We start from the raw sequence: 12,726 nt of genomic DNA on the forward strand, positions 1-12,726 counted from the left end.
GATAGACCTTTTAGAATAGTCTAGCCGTGCGGCTATACTAGGTTTTTTTTTTCAAAAATAGTATAGTGACACGTGGCGTCTAATCGCCGGAGGGTCCTCTTTTTTTTCAAAACAAAAATGAGTACAGCCGGGCGGCTATACTCTGTGTTTTTATTTATTTATTTTTTAAAATAGAGTTGTCTTGACACGTGGCGCCTAATGACTGGGCTCCTCTTTTTTGACATGTAAAAATAGTAAAGCCGGACGGCTATACTCAGTTTTTAAAATTTTAAAAAAAACAAGTATAGCCGCGCGGCTATACGATTTTACAAACCCTTTAAGTAGCATAATATGTATTTCTCTTTTTTAATTACTTTGATTAGTTATTATTTACTTAGTGAATATTAAAGGAAAAATAGAAAAAGAAAAATTGAATTACTGTTTATTACGTAGTATAATTCATGAAGTTAATTAACATATTTATTGCTAGTTATTCACTAAATAAATAATAATTAAAATATAATTACTAATTTAACTAATCAAATCAGTCAAATATATTATTTAATTACTAAAAATAAATTTTTAAAAAATTTATTAACCTAAACATCCTAAGTTTATATATATAGATTTTAAAAAGACCTCTCCCGACGAAACTTTGTCAGCGCAGAGGTTTTTTTGTCGGGAGAAACGTAATCCGACGAATATTTGCCGGCATAGACCTATGCCGACGAAATTTCGTCGGGAGAAGTGTTTATGTTATTTTTTAAAAAAAAATTTGTATAAAAATATACAATTAGTTTCATTACAATTAAACTTTCCCCCAACTTATTTAATTGAATTAATATCTTATAGTGTTTTATATATGTAAGTATATATGTAGGTATGTATTTTTCAATAATACATTCGTATTCTATAGGTGTCTACTATTATTTAAAAAGCAAACGTGCAATAGTCGTATTGTACATGTACATACGCATTTCTAATGCTTAATACCCATATTTTTTACAAAATTTTCAATAATTCACACAAAGTTCACGTATTATACAAATAATTCTCATATATTATTGAATACCAAAAATATATGTAATAAAAGTTATACTAAAACATTATATAGTGGCTTATTAATATCTACTTTGGATATGTTGAAACTAGCAAATTAATATCTATAAAGTACAAACCAATGAAACTTTGAGGGTCCTCTTTTCTATTTTTAATTTATATATTAAATAGTATAGATAGACCTTTTAGAATAGTCTAGCCGTGCGGCTATACTAGGTTTTTTTTTTCAAAAATAGTATAGTGACACGTGGCGTCTAATCGCCGGAGGGTCCTCTTTTTTTTCAAAACAAAAATGAGTACAGCCGGGCGGCTATACTCTGTGTTTTTATTTATTTATTTTTTAAAATAGAGTTGTCTTGACACGTGGCGCCTAATGACTGGGCTCCTCTTTTTTGACATGTAAAAATAGTAACGCCGGACGGCTATACTCAGTTTTTAAAATTTTAAAAAAAACAAGTATAGCCGCGCGGCTATACGATTTTACAAACCCTTTAAGTAGCATAATATGTATTTCTCTTTTTTAATTACTTTGATTAGTTATTATTTACTTAGTGAATATTAAAGGAAAAATAGAAAAAGAAAAATTGAATTACTGTTTATTACGTAGTATAATTCATGAAGTTTATTAACATATTTATTGCTAGTTATTCACTAAATAAATAATAATTAAAATATAATTACTAATTTAACTAATCAAATCAGTCAAATATATTATTTAATTACTAAAAATAAATTTTTAAAAAATTTATTAACCTAAACATCCTAAGTTTATATATATAGATTTTAAAAAGACCTCTCCCGACGAAACTTTGTCAGCGCAGAGGTTTTTTTGTCGGGAGAAACGTAATCCGACGAATATTTGCCGGCATAGACCTATGCCGACGAAATTTCGTCGGGAGAAGTGTTTATGTTATTTTTTTTAAAAAAATTTGTATAAAAATATACAATTAGTTTCATTACAATTAAACTTTCCCCCAACTTATTTAATTGAATTAATATCTTATAGTGTTTTATATATGTAAGTATATATGTAGGTATGTATTTTTCAATAATACATTCGTATTCTATAGGTGTCTACTATTATTTAAAAAGCAAACGTGCAATAGTCGTATTGTACATGTACATACGCATTTCTAATGCTTAATACCCATATTTTTTACAAAATTTTCAATAATTCACACAAAGTTCACGTATTATACAAATAATTCTCATATATTATTGAATACCAAAAATATATGTAATAAAAGTTATACTAAAACATTATATAGTGGCTTATTAATATCTACTTTGGATATGTTGAAACTAGCAAATTAATATCTATAAAGTACAAACCAATGAAACTTTGAGGGTCCTCTTTTCTATTTTTAATTTATATATTAAATAGTATAGATAGACCTTTTAGAATAGTCTAGCCGTGCGGCTATACTAGGTTTTTTTTTTAAAATAGTATAGTGACACGTGGCGTCTAATCGCCGGAGGGTCCTCTTTTTTTTCAAAACAAAAATGAGTACAGCCGGGCGGCTATACTCTGTGTTTTTATTTATTTATTTTTTAAAATAGAGTTGTCTTGACACGTGGCGCCTAATGACTGGGCTCCTCTTTTTTGACATGTAAAAATAGTAAAGCCGGACGGCTATACTCAGTTTTTAAAATTTTAAAAAAAACAAGTATAGCCGCGCGGCTATACGATTTTACAAACCCTTTAAGTAGCATAATATGTATTTCTCTTTTTTAATTACTTTGATTAGTTATTATTTACTTAGTGAATATTAAAGGAAAAATAGAAAAAGAAAAATTGAATTACTGTTTATTACGTAGTATAATTCATGAAGTTAATTAACATATTTATTGCTAGTTATTCACTAAATAAATAATAATTAAAATATAATTACTAATTTAACTAATCAAATCAGTCAAATATATTATTTAATTACTAAAAATAAATTTTTAAAAAATTTATTAACCTAAACATCCTAAGTTTATATATATAGATTTTAAAAAGACCTCTCCCGACGAAACTTTGTCAGCGCAGAGGTTTTTTTGTCGGGAGAAACGTAATCCGACGAATATTTGCCGGCATAGACCTATGCCGACGAAATTTCGTCGGGAGAAGTGTTTATGTTATTTTTTTAAAAAAAATTTGTATAAAAATATACAATTAGTTTCATTACAATTAAACTTTCCCCCAACTTATTTAATTGAATTAATATCTTATAGTGTTTTATATATGTAAGTATATATGTAGGTATGTATTTTTCAATAATACATTCGTATTCTATAGGTGTCTACTATTATTTAAAAAGCAAACGTGCAATAGTCGTATTGTACATGTACATACGCATTTCTAATGCTTAATACCCATATTTTTTACAAAATTTTCAATAATTCACACAAAGTTCACGTATTATACAAATAATTCTCATATATTATTGAATACCAATAATATATGTAATAAAAGTTATACTAAAACATTATATAGTGGCTTATTAATATCTACTTTGGATATGTTGAAACTAGCAAATTAATATCTATAAAGTACAAACCAATGAAACTTTGAGGGTCCTCTTTTCTATTTTTAATTTATATATTAAATAGTATAGATAGACCTTTTAGAATAGTCTAGCCGTGCGGCTATACTAGGTTTTTTTTTAAAAATAGTATAGTGACACGTGGCGTCTAATCGCTGGAGTGTCCTCTTTTTTTTCAAAACAAAAATAAGTACGGCCGGCCGGCTATACTCTGTGTTTTAATTTTTTTTTTTTAAAATAGAGTTGTCTTGACACGTGGCGACTAATGACTGGGCTCCTCTTTTTTGACATGTAAAAATAGTAAAGCCGCACGGCTATACTCAGTTTTTAAAATTTTTTAAAAAAAGTATAGCCGCCCGGCTATACGATTTTACAAACCTTTTAAGTAGCATAATATGTATTTCTCTTTTTTAATTACTTTGATTTGTTATTATTTACTTAGTGAATATTAAAGGAAAAAAAGAAAAAGAAAAATTGAATTACTGTTTATTAAGTAGTATAATTCATGAAGTTAATTAACATATTTATTGCTAGTTATTCACTAAATTAATAATAATTAAAATATAATTACTAATTTAACTAATCAAATCAGTCAAATATATTATTTAATTACTAAAAATAAATTTTTAAAAAATTAATTAACCTAAACATCCTAAGTTTATATATATAGATTTTAAAAAGACCTCTCCCGACGAAACTTCATCGGCCCATAGGTCTTTTTGTCGGGAGGAACGTAATCCGACGAATATTTGCCGGCATAGACCTATGCCGACGAAATTTCGTCGGTAGAAGTGTTTATGTTATTTTTAAAAAAAAATTTTGTATAAAAATATATAATTAGTTTCATTACAATTAAACTTTCCCCCAACTTATTTAATTGAATTAATATCTTATAGTGTTTTATATATGTAAGTATATATGTAGGTATGTATTTTTCAATAATACATTCGTATTCTATAGATGTCTACTATTATTTAAAAAGCAAACGTGCAATAGTCGTATTGTACATGTACATACGCATTTCTAATGCTTAATACCCATATTTTTTACAAAATTTTCAATAATTCACACAAAGTTCACGTATTATACAAATAATTCTCATATATTATTGAATACCAATAATATATGTAATAAAAGTTATACTAAAACATTATATAGTGGCTTATTAATATCTACTTTGGATATGTTGAAACTAGCAAATTAATATCTATAAAGAACAAACCAATGAATATTTGCCGGCATAGACCTATGCCGACGAAATTTCGTCGGGAGAAGTGTTTATGTTATTCTTATATATATATATTTTTTAAAGAAGATAAAATTAGTTTCTTTACTTTTATTTTTTCCCCAACTTCTTTAATTTAATTAATATCTTATAGTCTTATATATATATATGTAAGTTTGTATGTACGTACGTATTTGTCAGTAATACATTCATATTCTATAGATGTCTACTGTTTTTAAAAAAGCAAACGTACAATAGTCGTATTGTACATGTACATACAATGCTTAATACCCATATTTTTTACAAAATTTTCAATAATTCACACAAGGTTCACGTATTATACAAATAATTCTCATATATTATTGAATACGAATAATATATGTTATAAAAATTATACTAGAACATTATATAGTGGCTTATTAATATCTACTTTGGATATGTCGAAACTAGCAAATTAATATCTATAAAGTACAATCGCTGGAGGGTATACTACGATTTTATTTCAATAAATAGTATAGTGACACGTGGCATCTAATCGTTGGAGGGTCCTCTTTTTTTTAAAACAAAAATGAGTACAGCCGCGCGGCTATACGCTGTGTTTTTAATTTTTTTTTAAAAGTAGAGTTGTCTTGACACGTGGCGCCTAATGACTGGGCTCCTCTTTTTTAATATGTAAAATTAGTACCGCCGCACGGCTATACTCAGTTTTTAAATTTTTTTTAAAAAAGTATAACTGCACGGCTATACGGTTTAGTTATTATTTACTTTGTGAATATTAAAGGAAAAAAAGAAAAAGAAAAATTGAATTACTATTTATTAAGTAATATAATTCATGAAGTTAATTAACATATTTAATACTAAATATTCACTAAATAAATAATAATTAAAATATAATTACTAATTTAACTCATTAAATCAGTCAAATATATTATTTAATTACTAAAAATAAAATTTTAAAAAATTAATTAACCTAAACATCCTAAGTTTATATATATATATATATATTTTTAAAAAGTCATCTCCCAACGAAATTTCGTAAGCAGAGGTTTTTTTGTTTGAAGAAACCTAATCCGACGAATATTTGTCGGCATATATCTATGCTGACAAAATATCGTAAGGAGAAGTGTTTATGTTATTCTTTTATATATATATTTTTAAAAAAAGATAAAATTAGTGTCTTTACTTTGCTATAGCCGGGCGGCTATATGGTTAAAATATTCTTATATATTCAAAGTGTATAGCCGCTCGGCTCTACGTTTTAATATTAATATATTTTAACGGTACAGCCGCGCGGTTGCACTGTTAAAATATTCGTAAATTTTAAAGAGTATAGCCGGTCGGCTATACCCCATAAAATATTAATCTATTTAAACGGTATAGCCGATCGGCTGTACTAAATATTCGTATATACTTAAAGCGTATAGCCGCGCAGCTATACTATTAAAATATTCGTATATTTTAAAGGTATAGCCGCTCGGTTGTACGATTAAAATATTCGTATATATTCAAAGTTTATAGCCGCACGGCCAGACTTTTTAATATTAATATATTTTAACCTATAGCCGTTCGGCTGCAGTGTTAAAATATTCGTACATATTTAAAGAGAATATTCGTATATATTTAAAGAGTCTAGCCGCGCGGCTGCACTATTAAAATATTCGTATATTTTAAAGGTATAGCCGCACGGCTGTACGGTTAAAATATTCGTATATATTGAAAGTGTATAACCGCGCGGCTATACCTTTTAATATGAATATATTTTAACTGTATAGCCGCGCTGTTGCACTGTTAAAATATTCGTACATTTTAAAGAGTATATCCGCGCGGCTATACTATTAAAATATTCGTATATTTTAAAGGTATAGCCGGTCGGTTGTACAATTAAAATATTCGTATATATTCAAAGTGTATAGCCGCTCGGCGATACTATTAAAATATTTATATATATTTAAATAGTATAGCCGCCCGGCTATACGCTTTAAATATATTCGAATTATGAATTATTTGCAGGAAATTTTTCAAAGGGAATGGACAAATTTCAGAGGGGGGCACTATGCGGTTCCGCCGAGCCACTCCCTAAACGATGAGAATTAAACAGTAACAACTGAAACCAGATTTCCTGCTGGTTTCTGAATTTGTGAACAAGGGGAACAAACTAGTGTGCTCGTTTGGAATTGGTTGTTCATCATTCCTATGCTAATCGTATCTATCACTTATACTAGGCCTTCAGAGTAGAGTAGCTAGTAGCATTCCATTTCAATTTCCAGTTTCGAAATTTGATTTTCGATGGACGTGTTCCACTTCCACCAGTCGCACCTTTGCTCTCTCAGGCCAAGCCCAAGGAGGAGGCCTAGCTCCTCTTATCTCCGTCACAGAAACCCTCTTCGTAATCTCAGCACCATATCCATACCCCAAATCCCAATTGACAGCCTCACATCAAAACCACCCCGCCGCTTCCATATCCGAAACGAGGCTGTTGAAAAGTGGGTTGGGCCTTTTGGTTCGGCATTTCCAGGTGCTTGTTGTAGTTGGTGGAGTTTAAGTGAGCATGATAAGGAAGAGCAAAGCTGCACGGCGGCGAAGCCCATTACGCTACTGCACGCTCTTCGTCGAATGTGGGATTTGGTGGAGAGTCATGGATCAAGATGGGTTATCTTTGTCGCGTTTACTTCTTTGATCATTGCTGCGGTGCGTTTTAATTCTTTGCCTGCAATAATTGAACTTGCTTTGGATATTGGTTGGGGTGTTTGTCAGTGTTTAATATACATCACTGCATAGTTTGTATGAGCAAATTAGCAACTTTGAGATTGAGAAGTAAGCATTTGTCGTTGTTAAATTAGACACATTTTATTACGTGTGTAAATTGTAATGTTTTTATATTTTCATGTTGCAGCTTTCAGAGATTTCTATTCCAAGTATATTGGCGGAATCCATATTTGCTGCTCAGAGTAGTGATGCTGTGGTTTTCTCTAGGAACTCAAAAATTTTAGCTTTTTTGTGTATCACTTCAGGGATATGCAGGTCAGTCCTTATATTCACTTTGATTGCAGAATCTGAAAACGTTCTTTTCTTTGTTTGTACTAGAGTTGGTTGTTTTGTGATATGATGTGATTATTTACTATGTTTCATTTGAATTTCAGCGGCTTGCGAAGTGGTTGTTTTGGGATTGCAAACATTATTTTGGTGAGTGGTTCTCTCATTCCTTCCCAATAATAAAGAAAGAAAGAAAAAACTTGAAATCCAATAGCAACGAGACCTCTACACGATTGTTAAATCCCTGTAGTGTTCTTTTTAAATAAAATAATAAAGATTTGTACATTTGTGCTTTCTCTGTTTGAAAGCATGGTTTTATTTATTTATTTATTTCCGGGATTGTTATCTAATTTCTTTGTACACCATCTGCTGCTCAAAACATCATACTGCAGATGAAGTGTCTCAGGGAAACTCTTTATTCAGTTCTTCTTTTCCAGGTTTGTGTTTCATTTAGCAATTGGAACAACTGGGTGCCAATTGTCAACAAATTTATTTAAAGCAATGTTGACTTGCTTGATCTTCGTTTTTATTCAATTCTGTACTCTATTTTGGTGTCATCTTTGATGTAGGATATATCCTTTTTCGACAGAGAAGCAGTTGGTGATTTGACGAGCAGACTTGGGGCCGATTGTCAACGATTATCTCTTGTTATTGCGAATGATATGAGTTTGATCTTACGCAATGTTCTTCAGGTTGTGGTTCTTACCCTTCCCCTTCCCCAAATGTGCATTTGATTTTTTTGATAGTCTAGTCTAAGTTACAGTTTTTCTGTATTCAGGGGATAGGTGCACTGATCAATTTGCTGATATTATCTCGGCCTCTCGCATTATCAACATTGTTCATCTGCTGTGTGTTATCTATGATTTTTCTTCTTTATGGACAGTAAGCTTCTTTACCTTCTTTCTACTTTATATCTGATTTGGATTTTTTGAAGCTTGAGGTTATTTATACCACAAAGTTCTGCTATAACAATAAATGAAGAAGTGATATATTTGATTATTTTATATTTTATAACAATATATAGGTACCAAAAGAAAGCTGCAAAGTTAGTCCAAGACTTCACTGCTGGTGCCAATGAAGTATAGGCAGACTTTAGATCCAAAATGCTCCAAAATTTATGTTAATCTTCTTTAGTTGATCACTTTCCTATTTGAATGTAGGCTGCACAAGAAACACTTTCCTTGATGAGAACTGTCCGGGTTTATGGAACTGAAAGAAAAGAATTTGGAAGGTATATATTTTACTATTAATTTCCTGTCAGGCATTTTCTCTTTACGGTTGTCTTTCTAATAAACATAGCACAAGAAAGTCTGAGAATTCTGACACCTAAAGCATACATCCTATGTGATATTAGGTTCAAGCAATGGCTAGACAAAGTTGCTTTTGTAAACATTCGAGAGAGTGTGGCTTATGGATTCTGGTGTGTGAGTTTCAGTACTCTTTATCGTTCTACACAGGTTTGGATCTTTTTAGTTACCTATCATAAGGTGTTGGGTCTTAAGTTATTGGTTTTCTGAAGTGAGAAAGGAAAATGTCTTAAGTTATTCCAATTAAATGAAAATCTATTATTTGACTCCACTTTGTCAAATCACGTCTACAGATTATTGCAGTGGTGTTGGGAGGAATATCAATTATGAGTGGTCATGTATCGGCTGAGCAACTAACTAAGTATGTACTGTATTGTGAGTGGTTAATTTACGCAACTTGGAGGGTCACAGACAATGTATCATCAATGATGCAGTCTGTTGGAGCAAGTGAAAAGGTTCTTCAGTTAATGGACTTGTTGCCCAGCGACCAAGTCTTATCAAAAGGTTATTTTGATTAAAGACTCTTAACCCTGCTTTATATGTTGCATGCTGCTTAGAGGTGCTTTAGAAACTAACGCTTGTGCTTAGAAGAATAAACTTATCTGGAATTACATATATCTTCAAATGAATTCATATAATTTCTTTTCAAATGTATTTATCATAAAATGGAATCTCACTGTCTGCAGGTGTGAAGTTGCAGAGGGTAATGGGACATATTCAGTTTGTGAATGTTTCTTTTCGCTATCCTTCAAGGGCAAAAGTATGTCTTTTTTGGCCTAAATAATTCCAATTTATTCTTCCATTGCGTTTTTTCCTTTCAAATGTTTTCTCATATTATTACGCTTTTTAAAAACTTCTCTCCAAAATTTTAGCAGATCCCCGTACTAGATGGCATAAATGTTTCCGTACAAGCACATGAAGTGGTTGCAATTGTAAGAGATAGCTTTGCTTACATTATGATCCCTCTTAGAGAGCAGGAAATTTTTAAGGACTGACTTGCATCTAAATTTTGCCAAGGTTGGTCTGAGTGGTAGTGGAAAAAGCACATTGGTGAATCTTTTGCTTCGTCTTTATGAACCAATCACTGGTCAGGTAAGCTGCTTCTTCTGAAAATTTGCCATCCATCGCTCAGAATAAGTTATTGTGTATTTTCCACCATTTTTGTTATAACATCTTAGACTGTCATCAAATTTTGTTCTGAAGCTCATTTGATTTGCAGATTTACATTGATGGTTTCCCTCTCAGAGAATTGGATATCAGGTGGTTGAGAGGAAAAATTGGATTTGTTCCACAGGTTAGAATGCACAAACTGCAAGACTTACTTAAGAAGCATGCTATAGAATTGTAATCTAAATTTACGTTTCAGACAGGAACCTCATATATTTCATATGAGCATAAAGTCAAACATAGAATACGGTTGCTCTAGATACATTAAAAAAGAAGATATAGAATGCGCTGCAAAGCAGGCCTATGCTCATGATTTCATCTCCTCTCTTCCTGACGGCTATGAAACCGTCGTGGACGATAATTTACTCAGCGGGGGACAAAAGCAGCGAATCGCTGTTGCCAGGGCCATTCTTAGAGACCCAGCTATATTGATCCTTGATGAAGCCACTAGTGCTCTAGATTCTGAAACCGAACACTATGTTAAGGCAAGTACTCTCTCTCAAGATTTAAACTATCCGTCAACTCAATTGTTATACATACAAGTAAGTTCTAATGCTGCTGGCTCTCATATCCTCCATCTCCAGGGGGTTATTCATGCATTAAGAAGTGACATGAAAGCAAAAAGAACCGTCATTGTCATAGCACACAGGTGAACTTCTTACAACAACTCCATTCTTCTCTTTTCTTTTCTTGATATCTTCTGCATTATCCTGAGTAATATGCATCGTTTTGCAGGCTTTCAACCGTAAAAGCTGCTGACAGAATCGTTGTAATGGACGTTGGTCGAATCACTGAGGTCAGGTTTTATTGATTTATTTATTTCTGTATTTAAAAAAGGATGCGTATATATACACATACAATCCGAATGTCCCATTGTCATTGATTTATGATTTGTGTAATGTGAAGCTCCCTATATTATATATATGCAGATGGGTAATCACACAGGGCTCCTCGAGAAGGATGGATTATATGCAAAATTGGTTGGAGCTCAAACAGATACTTTGGCTTGACCGAGCAATATGATTCAGATGTTCTTTTTAAAACACTAGTGAAATAGCGTTCATCCCATTTTTCTCTCCATAAGGCTCAATTTTGGATTTCTCAATTGTGTAGTTGGCTGGGCCTGGGCCTTTATATATATATTTTTTTCCAACAATAAAAAGTGAAAGAAGAAAAATCATCATGGATTAACACGATAGTGGCGGACGGACGCAAAACATCACGTACAACTTAAAACTTACAACACAAGAATATTGCTTTTATAGTGAAAAACGGCTTTGACTTGTAGACCATAGGTCTCATGGTATTTTAGTTATGTGTATGAGAATCCCGATCCTCTATAGTTTAGATTATCGTTTATACTAAAAAAAATTAAAAAACATAAAAGTTACCAAGAGAAACTCACCTAAAAGTAAAAACCTAAAAGTTATTGAAAGAATAAAATCAGTTTTGATCCTTTTTTTCTTTTAACAAAAGCAAACTTTTATTAATCCAATAATAAATTAAAGAAAGGAAAAAAAAAGAGATTTTCTATTTAAACCCCACATTTCTCTTTGTTCACCCCATGTTCTAAGTTCACCCCAACTTCTAATTTAAATTTTCACAATTTCTAAGAAAACCCCACTATCTTCCAAAACTACCCTTAAATACACCCCAAGTTGGAAAATAAATAAATAAAAGAGTTTTTCTATTTAAACCCCACTATCATCCTTCTACGTTGAGGAGCTTCCTCCTCCTTCCTCTTGAATCACACTTTCTATTTAGAGGGTGCTGTGTTGCACTGGTAGATACTGATCATGCAGCTGAAGCTGCAACATTTGTCAGGGAAGAGTATAAGAAGGTCCAACCTGAGTTGGCAAGCCTGTTAAACCCAGACACGGCTGTTATGATATGTGAGGCTGGTGACTGTGCCCATGTTATTTGACGACTGTTTATCCATTACTTTCATTTGTTCAATTGTTTCTTTATTTCATTCATTGTTGTAAACCTTTGAACTCAACGTTCATTAGAACTAGCAAATACGAATATAGGATTTTGAGTATTCATAAGAAAGCTTATATATATATATATATATGTGGAAAAGTGAAAGAGCTTTTGTGCCAGTGGGGTTTAAATAGGAAAACTTTTGAATAGAAAAACGTTGAGGAGTAAATAGAAAAACTCTTGAATAATGCCAGTATTTAAAAGATTTTTTAAGAAGTAAGCTCCTCAACATTTTACGTCTTTAAAGAGGAGTAATCTAGCAATAGGATGTAGAGGAGTTTGTATTTTTCTAAAACTTAATATGAAGAGTGGTGGGGTGTGTGGAGTGTGTATATAGATGTACTAGAGTTAAGTATTAAGTTGGATGACCTTTTTTGTCTTTTTACACAATAATAAAACTTACAGCTTAATGATTTAAGTATTGGAGTGAACAAAGAGAAGTGCG

At 31.4% G+C, this 12,726-nt stretch overlaps 1 protein-coding gene across 4 annotated transcripts; it reads left to right on the forward strand.

Moving 5' to 3' along the window:
- Positions 1 to 6,809: 6,809 nt before the first annotated feature.
- On the forward strand, positions 6,810 to 11,403 carry LOC110755904 (ABC transporter B family member 26, chloroplastic-like). 4 transcript variants are annotated; one of them, XM_021957211.2, is made up of 18 exons: positions 6,810 to 7,479; positions 7,685 to 7,812; positions 7,932 to 7,974; positions 8,217 to 8,261; positions 8,394 to 8,516; positions 8,603 to 8,706; positions 8,849 to 8,903; positions 8,985 to 9,055; positions 9,179 to 9,281; positions 9,425 to 9,635; positions 9,818 to 9,891; positions 10,004 to 10,063; positions 10,149 to 10,223; positions 10,351 to 10,425; positions 10,502 to 10,783; positions 10,883 to 10,947; positions 11,034 to 11,094; positions 11,228 to 11,403. In XM_021957211.2, exons 1-18 carry the CDS (start codon positions 7,078 to 7,080, stop codon positions 11,306 to 11,308), a joined length of 2,058 nt encoding a protein of 685 aa, XP_021812903.2. In that variant the 5' UTR covers positions 6,810 to 7,077; the 3' UTR covers positions 11,309 to 11,403. The 4 variants fall into 4 exon arrangements, with proteins under 4 accessions (XP_021812903.2, XP_021812904.2, XP_088107313.1 ...); XM_021957212.2 differs by having other exon boundaries at positions 10,007 to 10,063; XM_088251187.1 differs by having other exon boundaries at positions 9,179 to 9,248.
- The last annotated feature ends 1,323 nt before the right edge of the window (positions 11,404 to 12,726 follow it).

This window comes from Prunus avium, chromosome 3 (assembly GCF_965620075.1).
Source record: "Prunus avium chromosome 3, drPruAviu1.hap1.1, whole genome shotgun sequence".
NCBI lineage: Eukaryota > Viridiplantae > Streptophyta > Magnoliopsida > Rosales > Rosaceae > Prunus > Prunus avium.